The following is a 22,804-nucleotide window of genomic DNA, read 5'->3' as shown; positions in this document are numbered from 1 at the left end:
GCTCGCTCACGCCTTTACAGGTATTCAAGTCCTAAAGGTACAGACAATGTGAGTGGAGAGACTGTTAAGTACAGATTAAAGAGATGTGTATTGTATCCAGACAGATGAGATGTGTATCTGGAGACAATACACATCTCTTTAACCTGTGCTTAACGCTCTTTCTGCTCACATTGCCTGTACCTTTAAGACTTGATTACCTGTAAAGACTTGCATTCCAACCATTATTTTGTTAATTGAATTTGTGTCCTTATATGTCCTGTCTGTGAACAGAACTCCCACTTACCTGACGAAGGAGCAGCGCTCCGAAAGCTAGTGGCTTTTGCTACCAAATAAACCTGTTGGACTTTAACCTGGTGTTCTGAGACTTCTTACAAGAAACAAGAACCAGAGGATAGCAATTTAAAGTGAGAGGCAAAAGAGGAACAGGCGGAAAATCAGCCTTACTAAGAGAGTGGCTGGGATCTAGGATCCACTGTCTGAGAGTCTGATGGAAGCAGATATAGCTGTGGCTTTCAGAAGGGTTAACAGCTGACGAGAAAGCAGTTGCTGAGCTATGAGAAAAAACGGGATTCTGGGACTGGCTGCATTAGTCTTACTGCCAGAAACAGCGGCCTCCTGTTCTGGAATCATTCTGTAATGTGAGTGCAGTATTGTGAAACTGAACAGCAGAGTGTAAGATTGGATGTGCATATACAAGAAGCATCTGTGCTCCCTTGTGGAGCTGGCAAATTTGACAATGGTATTATCTAGAGTATCACTTATTCGACAGAGTTCAGTTAGGTGGCTTACGTAGATTACTTATCAGTGAATGAATGATTGAGAAGCAGAGGTTGTACATTAAGGAAGTTGACTTTTTAGGATAATGGTAACTTCAAGGAGGCATAGTGTCACAGTGGTTAGCACTGCTGCCTCACAGCGCCAGGAACTTGGATTCGATTCCTAGCATGGATCACTGTCTGTGCAGAGTTTGCACCTTCTCACTGCGTATGCATATGTTTGCTCCGGTTTCCTTCCACAATCCAAGACGCAGCCAAAGAATCCCACCCTGTGTACTGCCATTGTCTTAGTTAAGGGGACTTTGAGCTTATTTATTGCTGAATAAACAGTATTTTATTAAAGGTCATCACCAAACATCTGGGACATCAATATATGTGGAAAAGCTGATTAACTCTATGGGTAGGTGCTTCCTGCAAAATAAGACCAGTTGCTTCTTGTTGACCAAGTGGTTTTTAACCCTGTCTTCACATTATGTCAAATTGCAAAATATGGCTGAAAGCAGTTGTTTCAAGTTTACTTTACCTTTACTTCACAACTTCCAGAGCTAATTCTATCTGAGCGTTCCATAACATCTTACTGACTTAAAAACTATTTTAAAAATCGAGTAACATTTATCACATCGGGCAGTTACATCTCTTTGGGGTTTGCTTCTGAGGTAAAATAAACAACCGGCTTTTCAAGACCAATTCTCTTCACAAGAGTTAAACAGCTATCCCTGCTATGACTCAGGTCAGAAGCTACTATTCTTGTATAGGCTTAATCATCTCCTGATATACCGTCTTTCCCTTTTGATCTTCCCTAATCTGAACCAACCTCTTCACAATTCAAAGTTAATTACTTTAATTTTGTGAGTCTACTTTTTAGAGTCTAAATGCAAAATTGAAATCTCATTTCCTCCTTTGAACCTCTAAACAACGTATTCAAAACCCTTATATTCTGTCCGCCATTGTTATCTATTTGCAATATTGCGAAACTCATCAACGTATCAAAAACATTAGTTCAATTAGCATAACTGAACTGTCCCTGCCTTAAGCAGCTTACATTTTCCATAGTTTGTAAAGGTAAATATCTAGCAGAAAATATTCCTATTTATTAGATTTCCCTGATATTTTCACATCTCCCCTATTTTTCCTGGCAATTGTCTTTGCCAATACTTATTCCTTAACAAACATCATGAAAATGGTTGTTATCTTATTTATGATTTTGCTGGGTGCAGATTGGTTGCCATGTTTCTTACATTACAATGGAACGTATACTTCAAAAAGGTATTTAATTGGCTGTAAAGAACTTTGGGACATCCTGAGCTTGGGAAAGACACTGTAAATGAAAACCTCTTTCTTTTTACTATATGGCCCCACTAGTTTGAGTAACAAAGGCATTGTTATCAGCAGAGATGAATTTCCGCAATCTGATGCAAGTTGTCTTGTTGGGTTTGAATCAATGTATAAAATGCACTCACGTTGCATTTCTGGTCCCTAGGAGCAGATTCAGCAATTATTCATTTTTTGTCCAATGTGAGGTACTCAGGACATGATCCTGGGCTGTCCATAAATTCCAAGTGAATGCATAAAGGGATGTCCAAGCCCTATGCCTCATCATCATTCAGTATATTGGGCAAACTGAGCTTATCTCAGGGCCACAGAGTTGCAGGGACCATAGATTGCACTGAAAGGATGTCTGCAGTGCTTTTGATTTTATGCTCGGTGAAGAGAGTTCACAACATCAGAACAGTTACTTCTGTTGTGCGCAAGAACGTTGGGGGCAACTTGGTGGCTCAGCAGTAGATAGCAATAGTCAGCCAATTGTATTCCTCACTGATACCATCTGGAAGATAGGAATCCCTTGGTTTCCATTGGGTGGAACGGTGGCACAGTGGCTAGTATTGGTGCCTCACAGTGCCGGGGACCCAGGTTCAATTCCGGCCTTGGGTAATTGTGTGAAATTTGCACATTCTCCTTGTGTCTGGGTGGGTTTCCTCCAGTTTCTTCCCACAGTCCAAAGATATGGAGGTTAGATTGATTGCCATGTTAAATTGCCCCGAGTGTCGGGGGATTATCAGGGTATATGTGGGGGGAAATGGGAATAGGATTTGGATGGGATTGTGGTTGGGACAGACTTGATAGGTTGAATGGCCTCCTTCTGTACTATAGGAATTCTGTGATTCTGTGATTGTGTCCGGTAAAGCAAAAGGCATTGTTGTTTATATTTATTAGTAATGCTAATAAACATTTTTTGACAATTCCGTTTGTGAAGCATCTCAGTTAAGAACACGAGCTCATAAGTCATAGGAGCAGAAGTAGGCCATTTGGCCATCAAATCTGCTCCGCCATTCAATGAGATCATGACTGATCTGAAATGATAACCCTCAATTCTGTTTTCCCACCTTATTCCGATAATCCTTGATTCCTTTATTGATTAAAAATCTGTCTACCTCAGCCTTGAACATACCTAGCAACCCAGCCTCCGTAGCTCTCTACAATACAGAACTCCATGGATTCACTACCCTCAGAGAGGAGAAATTAGCCTCATCTGTGTCTTAAATAGGCGACCCCCAACTCTCAGGTTATGTATGCCCTCTGGTCCTAGATTCTCACACGAGGGAAACAACTTCTCAACGTCTATCCTGTCAAGTCCTCTGAGAATCCTATATGTCTCAATATGTTTGTCTCTCATTCTTCTTAACTTCAATGAGTACAGTCTCAAAATACTGAACCTCTTATAAGAAAATCCTTCCATACCTGGGGTCAACCTCATGAACCTTCTCTGGATTGCCTCCAATGCCGGTATATCTTTCCTTAGATAAGGAGACTAAAATGTTCAGTGTTCCAGATGTTGTCTAACAAGTGCCATGTATAAGTTTAGCAAAACTTCCCTATTTTTATACTCCATTCCTTTTGAAATGAGGCCAACATTCTACTACCTCTAAACTTGCATGCTAGATTTTTAAGGTTTGTGCACAAGGACCCCCGAATCCTTCTGAGCTGCAGCTTTTTGCAGTCTTTCTCCATTTAAATAATATTCAGTTCCTTTATTCCTCTTTCCACAGTGTATAAATACACCTTTTCCTGCATTATATTCCCTCTGCCAAGTTTTTGGCCAAACATAAATTAAGGCTTCCTTTCATCTATATTTGTATTAATTAGCATAGTGTATAAAGTGTATGAAAACTGTGATAATGAACTAGATGGATTAACTGCCCTAGGGAATCTCCTCATCCCTCAAGTAACAGATAAACTTTAATAGCAGACAAGTTTCCCTTCCTCCATTCTCCCCCCACCATTCCCTCAAACCTGCAATCTTTGATTTGTTTTGGTTAAAATTAAACAAACTTCTACAAGCTGGAAACCAGAGTCAATGTGTATCACATCCCACCATAATGTTACATTGTATGCTATTTCCATACAACCTTTTTGTATGGATATTTAGCTTTTGATCTGCTTAGTCAAACTTGGCTAAATTCCATAGAAACCCTACAGTGCAGAAAGAGGCCGTTCGTCCCATCAAATCTGCACTGACAACAATCCCACCCAGGCCCTATCCTCATATTTACCCACTAATCCCCCTAGCCTACGCATCCCGGGATACTAAGGGACAATTTAGCATGGCCAATCCACCTAACCGCACATCTTTGGACTGTGCGAGGAAACTGGAGCACCCAGAGGAAACCCACGCAGACACGGGGAGAATGTGCAAACTCCGCACAGACGGTGACCCGAGCCAGGAATCAAACCCAGGTCACTGGAGCTGTGAAGCAACAGTGCTAACCACTGTGCTACCGTGCCGCCCAAACCTATCGTGTGGTGAATGTGTATTCAAGGAAGGTGTGGTTAGTTAATCCATCTGAAACTTTGCCATCATTGTACGCATAGCTATATGCCATGGTGCCTTGGAACCCTATTGGAAGGTTAATCCATTTGTTGTTACCTGGTGTATAATCACAGGTTATTAGGTCCTGGTGTTCTGATTTATCCTTTTCTTCTTGAGCAGTTCCTTGGCTCTGTGTGGGCAATGCTGATCCATCAACCCAAGCTCAAACTGGCCAGCAAGGTTTGACACTGATTTTTCTCACTATAATAGGACATGACTGCCAGAGATTTACTTCAGCAGAGATACACTCTTCCTGATGGTGACACAGCTTGGCGACCCGCACCGTTGATTACTGCTGCCTTAGAAGGAAAGCTTGTTGTCCTGGATGGCATTCATCGCGTCAACCCTGGAACACTGGCGATTCTTCAGAGGTAAAGTCACTTATGAATGTTTCTTTTCCTCCTTCAGCATTATTTGAAATTGAATAATTACTCACTGGGGGCAACAATTCTTCCTAAAGTTGTTAAATTCCAGGCTGGTTCAAGAAACTAAACCATGTTCTTATCTGGGAACACCAATATTATGATTTTTGATCCAAATGTTTTGCTATTAAATCATAATTTGAGGTATTGAAAGATGTTCAACAAATCCATTGTGCCTTTACCCCCAGTAGATCTAACCAATCTAATCCATTCTCCCAGTATATTCTGAGGCAAAATGGTGATTGTCTTGAAAATTTATTAAATACTTAACATTAATATTATTCGAAGGTTGTGTGTTTTGACTGTTAGCAGAAATTAAGAACAGATTTTTCCCAAATGTTTACGTTGGAATTACGTTGCATTTTACAGCAAAGAAACTTTCAGCCTAATGGACCTGTGCTGGGATTTATGCTCCACATGAACCTCCTCTCCACTTCATTTAACCCTGTCAACATAATCACGGATATCTGATCAGCATAAAGTGCATCCACATCCCCACAGTCAATGTAAACCCTAGGTTGTAGCAATCAAATTGGCAGGAAGCCCAGATTATCACCAGAATCAACTAATCAAGCAGTTAACTCTAGCTGTGAATTTTGAGGCTTTTAATGATTTTCAATTTATTTTTTTCAAGTGTATTTTCAATTTCATACAGTGTCTCAGTGTCACCTTGTTAGTTCAAATGACTGATAAACTCAGGCCTTGTGAATGCCAAACAACAGAAAGCAAAGGGTAGCAGATTTCAGCAAACGAGAATGGGAGGATTTCAATTCTCAGCAAATCAGAAGTGAGATGATTCTGAGCAAGGTGTGTCAAGAAGTGAGATTCCACACAGAGAGATTCTGGGCAGTGTGTGTCGGGGAGTGAGATTCTGGGAGTTAGATTTATTTTTGGTCTGTTGAAGAGTAGACTCTGAACATATAAGAAGTCAAATTTGTTGTGCCTTATTACTTGTGGTAGCAGATTTCTCCTGTTCCACTGCAGTGGAAATGAAATTAATGCCCTGAGCAAAATCCTGGTTGGTTTCTCAATTAGAGAGGTAAAGGTCAACCTGTATTCTTTGTGTCCTGATGGTTTTTAGACAGAATCATGTTCCTTTCTGGTCCAGATCCTTTTCCTTTTGCTGCTCTAAAGATGTGCCATATTACATTCCCTTATCTGAAGCCTATCACTGCAACCAGTGCTTCCGCCATTGTCGTCTTAAAAGATTTTTGAGAGTTTGGATAGCTCTACCCATTCATTCGCATACTATTGTGATTGAATTGGATTTTTTTCACACCCGTTCTTTGAAGTTCAGCTCTGAAGCCAAAACATTTGCAAGCTCTACGTGAAAACAGTTTTGTTAATTATTTGGAGAAGGGAAGCCATTAATTACAGGGAAGGTATGTTGCATTTTAGTGACTTCTCAAAGGTATAGCCCAAAAGTTGGTTTTCATTTTAATGGTTTGTCCAGCCACGAAGATTAGCCCAAGGACCTTGTGGAGTTCCATGCATATTGACCAGAAAGAAAAGGTCACCTGAACTCTCAACTCCATTTTGTTTTAAAGTGTCCATTTCAGATATATACTTCATAAACCCATAAATCTGTCTTGCATGAGTGAAACAGCAGTCTGGCTTATTTTTCATCTGGAGTGAATGGTGAGTGATTAAGATCTTTGAAATGAGTGTTTTGATAGGTTAGATGTAGAAAATGGGTGGCATGGTGGCACAGTAGTTAGCACTGTTGCCTCACAGCGCCAGGGACCCCGGTTCGATTCCTGGCTTGGGTCATTGTCTGTATGGAGTTTGCACATTCTCTCTGTGTCTGTGTGGGTTTCCTCCCGGTGCTCCGGTTTTCTCCCTCAGTCTAAAGATGTGCAGGTTAGGTGCATTGACCATGCCGAATTCTCCTTCAGTGTACCCGAACAGGTGCCGGAGTGTGGCAACTAGGGGATTTTCACAGTAACTTCATTACACTGTGAATGTATGTCTACTTGTGACTAATAAATAAACTTTTGAAAAAAAGATATTTTCATTTGGCAGCAGGTCCAAAACTCAGTGCAATCAATACTTACATATCCACTAAAAAAAATCCAATAATGACTACAAGAGAGGATGTGGAACTTGCAATGACATAGAATGGTTAAATGAAGTTAAAGGAAAGCTAGAAATGTACATGAGGCTACTGGAAATAAAGTGATACATTGATGGGATAACATGAAGTAGAAGTGGAGGAGGTTTGTGTTGGTCATAAACTCTGGCATAGTCCTGTTTACATTCTGTACCTACTCTGTAATATAACATGTGAAGCTATAAGATGAATAATTCAGATTATACTGACAGAATTTTATATAAGTACTGATTGGTTTCACATCAAAAAGTAAATCAAAGCAGGAAATTAGAAAATAATTTGAACACACGACTCTTATTTAGACTGCTGCATATTTATGGTTCTTTATGGAATGACCAGAACAAAATAAATTCAGTGTTTTTCTTTCAAAATCATGCCATGGCTGCAGTTTACTTCACCAGTTTGAAAGGGATGTCTGTTTTATGTGGTTCATAGAGTAATCTCACAGCTACTTTGTCAACCTCAAACATTCAAGTGATTAATTGGAGAAGTGTTGCATTATAGAGCAAGCAATGTGAAAGGGCCCAATTGTCACTGTTCATATTTAATGATCTTAAATTATATTCATGCAACATTCAAGGAGGCACTCCCATTGTATCTGCTGGCTTTCCAAAAGCGAGTCCAAAATAATTAATTCCATTTGCTTGTAATTTTTCATAACCATGCAAATCTAGTCAGAATGCTTTGCTAATGATTCTGTGTGTAATTAAGTTCAAAACAATCACTACACCATTTAACATCAAATTTGGAACAAACATTCATGTAGAATTAGTGCTCATTTGACTTCAAAAGTGCTCAATTTTAACATCATGACCTTCCTACTTCAGGAGTCATCTCAGTGTTCAAAAACCATCACAGTTTACGAAATTTGTGGAAGTGATCATTGGCGTTCAAAATCTGATATCTAATTAGATATCAGGTGTGATTGTTAGGCATCAAAAGCAATCAGTGCAGCCTCCTTTGTTTAATAATGGGAAAAATAAACAACAAACCTCACTGTTTATTTACAATTTTTTCCCAAGAAGTTCCCTCACCACTTCTATTTCACCTGGCATTTTACCCTTTCCTTCTGAACATCTTGACTCTCTCCTCACTGCCTGTTGATACCTTTTCTGTCACCGCTGCCTCAGCTACCACCTCTGTTTCTTTCTCCTCTGCTGTTGTTTCCACTGCCCCCATTGTTATTGATGACTCAGGCACATCTTCCATCAACACGTTTGTTATTGTTGCCAAGTCTGCCAGGCTGACCAATTCTGGGGGCGACAAAAGGACACTTCAGGATGGAGGTTTTGCCGGCAAGACCAGTGGACTAGACTACAGTTCACCTCCCTCCCCCCGTCACTTCCAATTCTCCCCCAACCCATGAGGCAGGACTACCCAACCCTCAGACTGGTGTGGATGTTTCCTTCCCCCTTGAGCTCACTGGAAACATACCTGCTGCAACATAACTGCCAGTAACTTACCTGTTGGAACCTGTGTGCCTGAATTTACCTCTCAATTCTCAGACCTATGCAGTCTGGTGGGGAGTGGGGAGGTAAGGGGAGGATTGAGTGTTAAAGAAAACTACATAGGAGTGGGGGGATAAAATCGGTCAGGAAGAGGGAGTCAGCGGGACGTGAGTGGGAAAACCACACCACTTGGGAGTGGTTAAGTGGGGGGGGAGGGGAAGCACTGCTCTGGGTGGGGGATGGGGGAACACTGCTCTGGCTAGGGGGAGGGGGTAAACTGCTGCAGGGGCACTGGGGAGGATAGAAGAAACAGCTCTGGAGGAGATGGAGGGGAAAGAAAACTTCTCTAGTGGGTTTGGAGGGAAAAGTGTTCCAGGGGATTGTGGATGGAGGGTTGGGTGGAGGAAAACTGCTCCAAGGATGAGGAGGAGAACATTGCTCCAAGGGGTGGGAGAGTGGAGAAAACTGCTGCAATCTAGAAGTATGTAGGAGGCTGGATGAGGATTGTGCTGTACTCAGTCGGGTTTTTTGGAGTGAATAGGTGCTGCAGTCTAGGTTATAGTGGGGTAATTGCTGCAGTTATGGGGATGATGGGAGTTGGTGTATCTGGTTGGACAGCTCAGAGAAATATGTAAAATGCCTGCTGGATAGAAGGTAAATAATAATGAAATATATTAAAGAAAACAAAGTCCAAGATTGGGATCTTTAATAATTTTTAAATTGTATTTATGATCTGGAATATTGCAAATGTATTAGTTCACATAAATAAAGTTTATTCTCAAGAGCCAATCAGGATCCTGTATACATTTTAACGTATGAATCTCCATTGAAATGATCTGTTAAGGAAACATAGAAAATAGGTGCTGGAGTAGGTCATTCGGCCCTTTGAGCCTGCACCACCATTCAATATGATCGTGCACTTTCAGCATCCCACTCCGGCTTTCTCTCCGTACCCTTTGATCCCATTAGCCGCAAGGGCCACATCCAGCTCCCTCTTGAACATATCTAACATATCTTATGTAATTCCTGGAACTTTCTGCATGGAAGAAAATTTAAAATCTGAGAAATTGAACATGCTCCGAAAATGGATTTTCATTAAGAGAATATGTCCAATCACGGAACTACACAGTATTGAATAAATATTAGGGGATGACTGAGGATGAAAGTCCGCTGATAATTCTAAGATGTAACTTGAATCAATGCCTATGTGCAAACATTAAGGGACCACCTTAAACTATTTTAAAATTTGCTCAAATTTGTTGAGAGCACTGTTCCTTCAGATCTTTGCAGTCCCACTATAATAATCAATATAGTGATTTATGCTTGACCCTGTGTTAAACAGAGTGCACACTGCATGCGTATATTGCATCAGCTGCAACTTACAAAAGTTCTGCATTTTCTGTTTTTGTTTCAAATGACAGCATCTGCAGTATTTTGCTTTTATCTTTGAAAAATATATGCCTGACACTTCGACAGTTTTGCCATGTTTGCTTGATCTTAGTAAAAAGTCTGACAACACCAGGTTTTAGTCCAACCTATTTATTTGATAATATACTCACAAGCTTTCGAGGGGACTGCCTCTTCGTCAGGTGAATGGAGAGTTCTGGCCTCAGACAGAGCATATAAAGCACAGACAGTTTAGAGATTACTGATTAGAATGCGAATCCTTACACCTAACCTGCTGTTCAAGACCTGAAGTGGCTGATAATGTGAGTGGAAGGAGCACTGATCACAGTTTAAAGAGATGTGTATTGTCTCCAGACAGTACAGTAAGTGAGGTTTTGCAAACCCAGGCAAGTCACGGGGGTTACAGATAGTGCGACATGAACCCAAGATCCCTGTTGAGACCGTCCTCATGTGTGCAGAACTTGGCTACCAGTCTCTGTTCAGCGACTCTGCGCTGTCGTGTGTCGTGAAGGCCGCCTTGGAGAATGCTTACCCGAAGGTCAGAGGCTGAATGCCCGCGACCACTGAAGTGTTCGCCAACAGGAAGGGAACAGTCTTGCCTGGTGACTGTCGAGCGATGTTCATTCATCCGTTGTCGTAGCGTCTGCATGGTCTCCCCAACGTACCATGCTTCGGGACATCCTTTCTTGCAACGTATCAGGTAGACAATGTTGGCCGAGTTGCAAGAGTATTTACCATGTACCTGGTGGATGGTATTCTCACGTGTGATGATGGTATCCATGTTGATGATCGGCATGTCTTGCAGAGGTTGCTGTGACAGGGTTGTGTGGTATTGTGGTCACTGTTCTCCTGAAGGCTGGGTAGTTTGCTGCGAACAATGGTCTGTTTGAGGTTGTGTGGTTGTCTGAAAGCAAGAAGTGGGGGTGTGGGGATAGCCCTGGCGAGATGTTCGTCTTCATCAATGATATGTTGAAGACTCCGGAGAAGATGTCGTAGCTTCTCCGCTCCGGGGAAGTACTGGACGACGAAGGGTACTCTGTCCACTGTGTCCTGTGTTTGCCTTCTGAGGAGATCGGTGCGGTTTTTCGCTGTGGCGCATCGGAACTGCCGATCTATGAGTTGAGCACCATATCCTGTTCTTATGAGGGCATCTTTCAGGGTCTGGAGGTGTCTGTCACGATCCTCCTCATCTGAGCAAATCCTGTGTATACGGAGGGCTTGTCCATAGGGAATAGCTTCTTTAACATGTTTAGGGTGGAAACTGGAGAAGTGGAGCATTGTGAGATTGTCTGTGGGCTTGCGGTACAGTGAGGTGCTGAGGTGACCGTCCTTAATGGAGATGCGTGTGTCCAAGAATGCAACTGATTCTGGGGAATAGTCCATGGTGAGTCTGATGGTGGGGTGGAATTTGTTGATATCATCATATAGTTGTTTCAGTGATTGTTCACCATGAGGCCAAAGGAAGAAAATGTCATCGATGTATCTAGTGTACAGCATCGGTTGAAGATTCTGTGCAGTGAAGAAGTCTTATTCGAACCTGTGCATGATGAATGAACATCGCTCGACAGTCACCAGGCAAGACTGTTCCCTTCCTGTTGGCGAACACTTCAGTGGTCACGGGCATTCAGCCTCTGACCTTCGGGTAAGCATTCTCCAAGGCGGCCTTCACGACACACGACAGCGCAGAGTCGCTGAACAGAGACTGATAGCCAAGTTCCGCACACATGAGGACGGTCTCAACAGGGATCTTGGGTTCATGTCGCACTATCTGTAACCCCCGTGACTTGCCTGGGTTTGCAAAACCTCACTTACTGTACTGTCTGGAGACAATACACATCTCTTTAAACTGTGATCAGTGCTCCTTCCACTCACATTATCAGCCACTTCAGGTCTTGAACAGCAGGTTAGGTGTAAGGATTCGCATTCTAATCAGTAATCTCTAAACTGTCTGTGCTTTATATGCTCTGTCTGAGGCCAGAACTCTCCATTCACCTGACAAAGAGGCAGTCCCCTCGAAAGCTTGTGAGTATATTATCAAATAAATAGGTTGGACTAAAACCTGGTGTTGTCAGACTTTTTACTGTGTTTACGCCAGTCCAACGTCGGCATACCCACATCATGCTTGATCTTAGACAGCTGAATGGCTTCTGAGCACTTAAATGATGCTGGGTCATCACAACTGATGTTGTTTGAGCATTGTATGATTTTATTTTGTGTCAGTTGATCACTAGTGATGTCATTTCATCACTAGAATCTTACCTTAATACGTGGTCGCTTTTGAATTTACATGTCATAAATGAGTGCGTATGAATGCTGTTGAATGAAGAATTAGGTCAAAATTTTCTGGAAGGGAGTGTTTCCTTCTCAAGTAGTTACCCAGTTCCTTTTCTAAGGTTGCGATTGAATCTGCTTCCACTGCTTCATTAATATCAGGCTATGAGGTCACCCCATTAAAATAGAGATGAGGGGGAATGCCTTCTCTCAGAGGGTAGTGAATCCATAGAATTCTGTACTGGAGACGGCTGTAGAGGCTGCATCAAGTTGAAATAAACATTTTTAATCAGTAAGGGAATCAAAGATTATGGGGATAAGGCAGTAAAATGGAGTTGAAGAATTTCAGATTAGTCATGATCTCATTGAATGATATAACATACTTTATGGGCCAAATGGCCTGCTTCTGCTCCTGTGTTTTGTGATTATACCCTTCAGACAGTGCATTCCAGGTAATAATTTATTCTCTTCATCGCCCTCCTGCTTCTTTTGCCATTTGTATTAAAGCCGATTGTCACCCTCCTGCCATTGGAAACCAATTCTCCTGCATGACTATTATAGATGATAATGTAAAGCAGACCCTTTTTTTAAATTATTGTCTGTTGCTGGTGCTGCAGATTGATTTATTGACTTGATTTTCTTTAATAGGCTTATTCATGACCGGGAATTGACGCTTTATAATGGCTCCCGCTTACTCAGGGCAGATCGATATCAAGAACTGAAAAAGATGCTTTCTCTTTCCGATGAAGATCTTCAACAGAGGTATTGGCACAGGTTATAACACAAGGTTGAGCATGAATTTAAGCACTTTTCACTTATGCCATAAATTATTTTTGTGTAGCAGGATTTTCCAAAGGTTAAAAACATTTTTAAAAGTTTATTTTTTATGATTATTGTAATCAAATTATTTCAAGTAGGAACAGGTTGTCATGCCTGTGATAATGATTGTTGGAATACAAATTTAGGATGGATGGTTGGGTCTTCCAAATCAGAAAAATGAACCATTTCCTTATGATGTCACTTATCATAGATGTACTCTGAGGTAAGATATTCTAGGTTTATTAAGAGCTTTACAGGTCAGAATAGCATTTTCACTATTATTATGATCCAGCATCATCTGAGGCCGAAGAGTTGTTGTCAAAATTAAAAAAGTCAAGTGAAATGATCGTGGTGGAAAGGAAGTGAAGGAAAACCTGGTCTCTTAATTGGTTGTGAAAGAAACTCACCTGGTAGCCCATGGGTTTGCCAGACTTACTGGGTTGGAACTACACAGGCTTAGCTTCGTTGGATTGGATCATCTTACATAGAAACATAGAACATTACAGCACAGTACAGGCCCTTCAGCCCTCAATGTTGTGCCAAGCTATGTCCAATTCCAAGATCAAGCTACCCCTTCCATATAATTCTGGAGTGCTTCATGTGCCTATCCAATAACCGCTTGAAAGTTTCTAAAGTGTCCAACTCCACTATCACAGCAGTCTGTTCCACACCCCAACCACTCTCTGAGTAAAGAATCTACCTCGGACATCCCTCCTATATCTCCTACCATGAACCTTATAGTTATGTCCCCTAGTAACAGCTACATCCGCCCGAGGAAATAGTCTCTGCACGTCCACTCTGTCAATCCCTGTCATCATCTTATAAACCTTTATTAAGTTGCCTCTCATCCTCCTCTGCTCCAAAGAGAAAAGCCCCAGCTCCCTCAACCTTTCCTCATAAGACCTACCCTCCAAACCAGGCAGCATCCTGGTAAATCTCCTCTGCACTCTCTCCAATGCTTCCACATCCTTCTCATAATGAGGTCACCAGAACTGAACACAGTAATCCAAATGTGGTCTCACCAATGTCCGGTATACTTGCAGCATAACCCCAGGGCTCTTAACCTCAAACCCCTTGTTAATAAACGCTAACACACTATAAGCCTTCTTCACAGCTCTATCCACTTGAGTGGCAACCTTCAAAGATCTGAACCCCAAGATCTCTCTGTTCCTCCACGTTCCTTAGAACCCTGCAGTTGACCCTGTAATCTGCATTCAAGTTTGTCCTACCAAAATGAATCACCTCACACTTATCTGGGCTAAACTCCATCTGCCGCTTTTCGGCCCAGCTCTGCATCCTATCAGTGCCTCTTTGCAGCCTGCAAGAGTCCTCCACCTCATCCACTACTCCACCAATCTTGGTGTTGTCAGCAAATTTACTAATCCACCCTTCAGCCCCTTCTTCCAAGTCATTGATAAAAATCATAAAAAGCAGAGGACCCAGCACTGCTCGTAACTGCTAACTCTTGTAGTGTACTTGGTTAGTTAGACTGTTACTCCCCATCTTTCATCTTTGAATATATGTGCAGCAATAGCTGCTGCAAGTTTAAGGATGGCAAGACATCTGGGACCTGTGATGAACTTTGGGACTGTCCCCATTTTCTGACCCCATTCACCATAGACACAAATCCAATAATGGCCAGAAACTCGAGTGAGAAGGCCTTAATGGGATTTGCACCGGGAAGAAAACAGAATGAGATCTCCATCCCACCTGCCGGTGATGTAATCGGGTTAATGACTAGTGAGGACATGAACCTGATTACCATTAATTTAAATGGATTTAAATAAGCCTAAGCGGCATAATGTCCTACCTTCTGTGTTTGCTGCATGTCCCCCCCCCCCGCCCATCCCCCCTGCCCCCGCCCCCAAGCCAGCGTGACATCATTCCTGCAGAAATTGCTACAGGTTTCCAAAAACGGAAATCAGTCGTGATGACCATGTTGGGGTGGGGTCTCTAGTGTACCCAATTGAGGGCTTCCCATTATGTAGAAGAGGGAATGGGGTGATTAATGCCTGCATTGTAATGGGGGAGGGGGCTCTTCGGAAAGCAGTGCCCCAATCTCTGTGGAGCCAGCCTTGCCAGTGTCTTTAGGTCCTGCCCTTCAGGAGCGAAACAAGCCCTGCTGCTTTTTTGACAAAGTGTCAGAAAATCTGGAGTGAAACTTTCAGTCAGAACTTGACACTTGGCCATGTTTTGGAAAATTTCACCCACAGCGCAGTCTGCTGAATGAAAAGAGGGAAAGAGAAAGTATGAAGTAATCCACTTTGGTAGCAAAGCAGGAAATTTTGTGAAAGAGAGACTTGAAAATGCTGGTATTCAGAGGGACATGGGTGTCAATGTATACAAATCATAGAAAGTTAACGTGCAAAGTACAGCAAATTGTTTGGAACGTAAATGGTATTTTAGCACTGATTAAAAAGGGGTTGGAGTACAAGAGGGAAGAAATCTTACTGCAATTGTACAAGGCCTTGCTGAGACTGCACACGGAATACTGTGATCTCCTTATTGAAGATAGATTACTTGTTTTGAGGGAATGAACAAAGTTTCAGTGGACAAATTCATGGGATGAGGACTGTTTAATGTGGACAGATTGAGTAGACTAGGCTTATATGGACCTGAGAGGTGCACCTAATTGAAGCATTTAACTTTTTTAAAGAACTTGATAGGATAGAGGCTGCGATGATGTTTCTTCTGGTTGGTGAGCCTACATCTTAGAATGCAGTTTCAGAAAAAGGGGTCGGCCATTGAATACTGAGATGAGGAGAAATTTCTTCACTCAAAGGGTTATGAATCTTTGGATCATAAAATCATAGAATCCTTAGAGTGCAGAAGGAGGCCTTTAGCCCATCGAGTCTGCACTGACCACAATCCCAGACCTATTCCTGTAACTCCACATATTTACCTTGCTAGTCCCCCTGACACAAGGATCAATTTAGAATGGCCAATCAACCTAACCTGCAAATCTTTGTAATGTGGGAGGAAAACTAGAAGACCTGGAGGAAACCCACACAGGTGCAGGGAGAATGTGCAAACTCCACGCAGACCCAAGGCCGGAATTGAATCCGGGTCCCTGGGCTGTGAGACAGTAGTGGTAACCACTATGCCTGTTCAGCTGTTGAGCTGTTCAGTTTGTTCCAGCCACAGATCAATTAATACTAACAGGTTTAAGATGTGAGGACAGTGCAAGAAGACAAAATTAAGATGGAAGATCAGTCATGACCATATTCAAAGGGCCAAATGACCTAATCTTTATGAAGCTTATGCACTAGACTGAGATCAGTTCCCAAGAAACCATACACCAAATACCAGTTCACAGGAACATGCACTCTGCCCATGAAAACTCTACATTAGGAAGAGATGAATGTTTTCAGAAAACTCGTGACAAGAGAAAACGGTTAAGGGGAGGGACAAATAATGCCTTTGAAATTCTTTCAAACACTTCATAAAAAACTTTTGTTCAATTCCCTCTCGATTACAGCGTAATGCATTTGGCTTCAGATTTTTGCAAGAACTAATGAGTTCCATTTTTATCCCCATCATATGTTGAATGAAAAAATCCTGACACATTGCCTAAAAATAGCAAGGAATTGCTATATTGAGCATGATAAACAAAGTTATTTTTGTTTTAAACATAGTAGCTGGGTTACTTATGAGTTCAATGTTAAATCACATATTCTGTGCAAGAAAACATGTCAGGTTGGGACATGTATATTTTTAGAGATGTGAGCCTGTTATTTCATTGAGCCACTCATCAACGGATATATTTTTATCATCCCACCAAGCATTAATCCTAGTCTGGTTCTTTGTCTATCAAGCCATTAAAAATCATAAATTCAACCAAAGAAAATGCACAGACCAATTTAAGTCACAAAGTTAGTACAGCAGAAAATTAAACTCTTGGTGTAATCCTCCTCTTTTCCTTAGTCATCATTCAGGAGCTCTAAAGCATAGCAGTTCAGAGTCAGTGGTTTGAAGATATTGTTTGCTTTGTAAATCAATCTGAAATTAGAAGCAGATGTTCCCTGAGGTCAAAGTTTCTTATCAAATGCCAGAATAACAGTGAATTTAATGGTTTAAGAGTAAGTATAGCCGGTTGACAAGCCATGTACTTCTTGAATATAAGATATATAATCACGGATTATATATCGTTCTGCATTGGCTATGCAAGGCCAGGCTTTGAACTAGTGGTAACATTACCTTATTAACTGTCCACGGGAAAGTACCAGTCAAATATCAGGAGATGATGCGGAATGAATAGGTTTGTGCTGTTAGCATGCTGGATTTGATTTGATTTGATTTATTATTGTCACATGTATTAGTATACAGTAAAAAGTATTGTTTCTTGCACGTTATACAGACAAAGCATACCGTCCATAGAGAAGGAAACAAGAGAGTACAGAATGTAGTGTTACAGTCATAGCTAGGGTGTAGAGATAGATCAACTTAGTGCAAGGTAGGTCCACACCAAAGTCTGATGGCAGTAGGGAAGAAGCTGCTCTTGAGTGGGTCAGTCCATGTCCTCAAACTTTTGTATTTTTTCCCATCCTAAGCCACTATCAGGAGATGAAGTGCAAGAGCATACTTGGCCTTTTGGCTAAGATCAAGTGTAGTATTGACATGCTATGCTTGGTTGAAGTCATTAGGTTACATTATAGCTTCATCTGAAGCAATTTTAAAAAGCGGAATCTCGGCCTTTTGGCTAAGATGCAAATGAGATCAAGCCTTGGAGGAGGAGCCATGCCGACTCCAATCAGCTTGGATCATGTAGATCAAACCCAAGACAGGAGGTGAGAGCCATGCCTTGTCAGCTTAGATCGAGAATGTCTCAACTTGTTGAGGTTCTGAATTGGAGTTGATTTGATTGAATTGGAATAAAAACAAGCAAAAAAAGAAAACCATGGTTTCTCACTGATTTAACAGGAAGATCTCATTGCATAGACATGCTCAAGTTCCCTACATTGATGTAATGGCATTATTTCAGGATTTGATCACACGTTTAAAAAGTACAAACACGTGAGCTCGTGAAAGGATTCTTACAGCTTTACTGAGACCATCTTAAGCAATGTAATAATGTGGTTTTGACTTAATGAAAGGAAGCCCTGGTGTGAGGTATAATACCTATTCCTGATATTACAAGAGAAGCTGAATATTGTCCCTTAAAAACGTTAAATGTTTCAATCAGATCACCTCTCAGTCTTTTAAATTCTTGGGAACATCAGCCTAGTCCATTAACCTATCCTCATGAGACACTCCTCAACCAAGGAATCAGTTCAGTGAACCTTTGCTGAGCTCCCTCTGAGGCAAGTACAGTATATCTTTCCTTCAGTAAGGAGATCACAATACTCCAGATGTGGTGTCAGCAATTGCAGTGAGATTTATTCATTCTTGTATTTCAATCCCTTTGTAACTATTTGCTGTACTTTGCACTTTAATTTGTATGACTTGTCTTTAGTGATACCCTCTGCATTACCAGCATTTCCCAGTCTCATGTTTTCTACAAAGTATCCTGTTTTTCTCCTAAAGAGGATTACTTCACACTGCTCCTCATTATATTTCTTCTGCCATGATTGTGCCTGCTCACTTAACTGTCCACGTGCCTCCTCCTCACAGCTTCTTTTCTGACCTAACTCTGTATTGTCAGCAAACCCAGATATATTGCACTCTGTCTCCTTACCTAAGTTATTAATTTAGATTGTAAATAGCTGAAAGCCAAGCACTGATATCCCATTAGTTAGAGACAGCCAGCCCAAAGTGATCCATTCTCTCCTCTTTTCTATACTTAAATCAATTCTCAATCCATATTAATCAATGACCCCAATTTCACTCTGAAAGCTTTCAGAGTGCACCACATCCACTGATTGCCCTTCGCTACATTGCTAATTACAACCTCAAAATTTAGCAGATCTATCAAGTACTACTTTCCTTTCATAAAGCAATTTTGGCTCTGTTTTAGTCAGATCCTAGTTCTCTAAGTGTGCTGTATTTTGTCCTGAAGAATAGCTCATTGTATTTTCACAGCTACTAATGTCAGACTGGCCTATCCTACCTGGAAATTTCAGTATTAGCAGCATGGTGATGCAGTGGTTAGCCCTGCTGCCTCACAGTGCCAAGAACCCAGATTCAATTCCAACCTTGGGTTACGATCTGTGTGGAGTTCGCACATTCTGTCCATGTCTGCACGGGTTTCCTCCGGGTGCTCCGGTTTCCTCCCACAGTTGTTAGTTGGATTGGCCATAGTAAATTGCCCCTTATTGTCAGAGTATTTAGCAGGGTAAGTACATGGGGTTAGAGTGATAGGGCCCAGGTAGAATCGTTGTTGGTGCAGCCTCGATGGGCTGAATGGCCTCTTTATGCTCAGTAGGGATTCTATGAATTTTGCATTCTAATGAACTCAGAAATGATAGTCATCACCTGATATCAAATATTCTAACTTGGAATAAGTTTTGCGTGCTGTTAGCTATTTGATAACAAATACTTTTGGAGCTATCAAATATTCTCAAGGCGACATGTGCTTAGCAACGTGCATTGAAAAATAAAAAGGAAATTAATTACTTAAATAATATCTGAATTCATTCATTATCTTAATTAATTTAGACAAAAATATTTTCACTTTGAAGAACTTGCTTGAGAGCACCACCAGATCCCCATCAGTTCTTAATTGGTTTTGGTCTTGACAGCTATACAGTCAGACTGTGAGCTAGTCACTTCCAACTGCCAAATTCCTCAATATAGTTGCAGCATGATGCATTGTTTTTAATTAGAACTGTAGAACCTCTATAGTGCAGAAAGGGACCATTTGGCCCATCCAGTCTGTACGACTCTCTGAAAGAGCATCTTAACCATGCCTTCCTTTCTGCCCTATCCTCATAACCCTGTACATTTAACATGGCTAATCCACCTAACTGACACAACTTTGGACACTAAAGGGCAATTTACCATGGCCAATCCATCTAACCTGCACATCTTTGGAGTGGGAGGAAACTGGAGCACCCGGATGAAAAAATGCAGACATGGAGAGAATGAGCAAACTGCACAGAGTCACCGAATGCCAGAATCGAATCCAGGTCCCTGGCACTGGGAGGCAGCTGTGTTAACCACTGTGTTACCATGAATGTTAAGATCAAAACATAGTAAATAATGATGAAGGTCTTTCATTTATTGTGTAATTTTATGAGTGAGAAACTCTAAATTCCATGCAATAAAAATTGCAGTGTGCCTTACTCAGTCCCTGTAAATCAGTGGCTCTGATTAAACTATGTGGCATAGCACCCCTGTTGTTACAAAACATTGTAACCTTCAGTGTGTTATGAACAACTTCACAGGACATCTGGTGTGCGTAGATATTATAAGAAAAATTATAGTAACTTTTGGTAGTGTTTGAATATTAATGAGCAGGACTGGTTATGTGTGAAGATAAGGATGCACATGATCCTTGGCTGGTGGAACAGGGGCTGATGTAGTAATTGTTCTAGAAGTGCAGTTGCCATGGAAAAAATGCTGAGCTAAGAAAAAATAAATCTGAAGTATTTATTAATAGATTTTAGAGGAGAAGGATAATGTAGAGTGTGTCAAAGTAATTTACACTTTCCTAACAGTTGGTAAAAAAAAAAATCATTTTCTGTATTATTTCATAGAAACATACAAAACAGAAGCAGGAGGAGGCCATTGAGCCCTTCACGCCTGCTCGGCCATTCATTTTGATCATTGCTGATCATCCAACTCATTAGCCTGTCCCCACCTTCCCCCCTCAAGGACACACCTGGAGTGTTGGTCCAAGGCCCTGTATAATTGTAGCAAGATGTCCCTGCTCCTGCACTCGAATCCTCTTGGAATGAAGGTCAGCATACATAAGAACATAAGAACATAAGAAATAGGAGCAGGAGTAGGCCATCTAGCCCTTCGAGCCTGCCCCGCCATTCAATAAGATCATGGCTGATCTGTCGTGGCTCAGTTCCACTTTCCCGCCCTCTCCCCATAACCCTTAATCCCCTCTTTTATCAAGAACCCATCAACCCGCTTCTTAAAAATATTTAGCCTTTGCCTTTTTTTGCTGCGTGCTGTATCTGCATACTTTCCTTCAGTGACTGGTGAATGGGAATATCCAGGACTCGTTGCACATTTCCCTATCCTAATTTTTGGCCATTCAGATAGTAAACTGCCTTTCCATGCTATCAAAGTGGATTACCTAAATTATACCGCATCAGCCATTCATTTATCCATTCACCTAACTTGTCCAAATCACACTGAAAGATCTCTGCATCCTCCTCACAGCTCACTCTCGCACCCAACTTTGTGTCATCTGCAAATTTAGAGATATCACATTTAGTTCCCTCATCTAAATCATTAAGATAGATCGTGAATAGCTGGTGTCCCAGCGTTGATCCCTGCAGTGCCCAATAGTCACTGTCTGCCATTTGGAAAAAATCATTTACTCCTACTTTTTGTTTCCTATCTGCCAAACAGTTTTCTATCCATCTCAATACACTGTCCCCAGTCCCATATGCTTTAATTTTACACGCGAACCTCTTACATGAGACTTTGTCGAAAGCCTTCTGAAAATTCAAATACACCACGTCCACTGGCTCCCCTCGTCAACTCCACTGGTTACATCCTTAGTCTTTCTCTGCAGTCCTGCCTCACTGTTTTGCCTTCCTGATTTTTGAGATGATTAATGTGCTTTCACCAGCTGACACCATAAACAAAAAAAAGTCATTTGATATACAGAATTTGAGTACTGCTGAATAAGACATTTTGTCGAAGTTCTTTGTCTTGTGCTCATCAGGTCAATTTGCAAGAATACCAATTTATATTTGATATGAAGACAGTGCTGATTTGTTGGCAAGTGAACTCTGATTGATAGCTACATTGTCACAGAGGATGAACCAGTTAACAGATGGCAGACAGTTAATTACCAAGCCTTGTTTTATTGAAACCAAGCAGATTGACTCTGATTTGTCAAGGTATTGTTCGAGGGAATGCATCCAAGAATGGGTGTTGACTATTGTGTTTAGTTGAAGCAGGTGGAATTTGTGTACAAGTGGACAGAATTTTGAGACTGAGTCTCTTGTGAGTGTAAGTGGTGATGTGGGTGCAAAATCTCAAAAGAGTTGGGAAACAAGATTCTCACTGGGAAGGTCTTGTCTCCTGGTTTGCTGTGCACATTGCCAGTGACATGACGGGGATCCCGCCTTTCATTTCAATATTATTAATGGCCCTCCCTGCCACATGATCGCCCCTCACTGAATATTTACACCTTGCCAACATGATGTCATGTCGGCAACGTTTGCAACAGCGTTATAAGAATGGGTTTCAGCCAAAGGAACCGCTGGGCATGCCAAGGAAAGTATAGTCCCTGGAGAGAGGGAGTGATGTGCCCAGGCACTGCTCCCAGCACAGCTTGGAAGAAGGCAGGAGGAAGGGCCGGGGATAGAGTCCCTGATACATTCCTGGTGTGGAGGTAGGCTGATTCTTGTGGGGAGGGGGTGGTCCTCTGTGTCCATGGCGGGATTTTAATTCCTGTCCTGGTTCTATCAGGCCCGCCCCACCAGAATGAGGTCCTAAACCATGCCCCAGGTTATTTTTGCATGAAGTACCAGAAAATCTGGTCTGAAAACTTGGCCATGCACCTGAAGGTACATACGCACAGGTTTTCAATAAAAACCTGACTGTCTGAAAATTTTGGT

General features: G+C 41.6%; 1 protein-coding gene across 1 annotated transcript in view; it reads left to right on the top strand.

The window, feature by feature from the left end:
- Positions 1 to 22,804, top strand: part of vwa8 (von Willebrand factor A domain containing 8) — a 329,616-nt gene that overhangs the window by 100,476 nt on the left and 206,336 nt on the right. The window contains exons 13-14 of the mRNA XM_080204136.1: positions 4,855 to 5,015; positions 12,951 to 13,064. Of these exons, the coding sequence (XP_080060262.1) occupies positions 4,855 to 5,015; positions 12,951 to 13,064 (275 nt within the window). The remainder of the gene's footprint in view (positions 1 to 4,854; positions 5,016 to 12,950; positions 13,065 to 22,804) is intronic.

The sequence above is a fragment of the Carcharhinus amblyrhynchos genome, chromosome 15, assembly GCF_965287045.1.
Source record: "Carcharhinus amblyrhynchos chromosome 15, sCarAmb.v2.hapA, whole genome shotgun sequence".
Classification (NCBI taxonomy): domain Eukaryota; kingdom Metazoa; phylum Chordata; class Chondrichthyes; order Carcharhiniformes; family Carcharhinidae; genus Carcharhinus; species Carcharhinus amblyrhynchos.
This window is presented reverse-complemented; position numbering and strand designations above follow the sequence as displayed.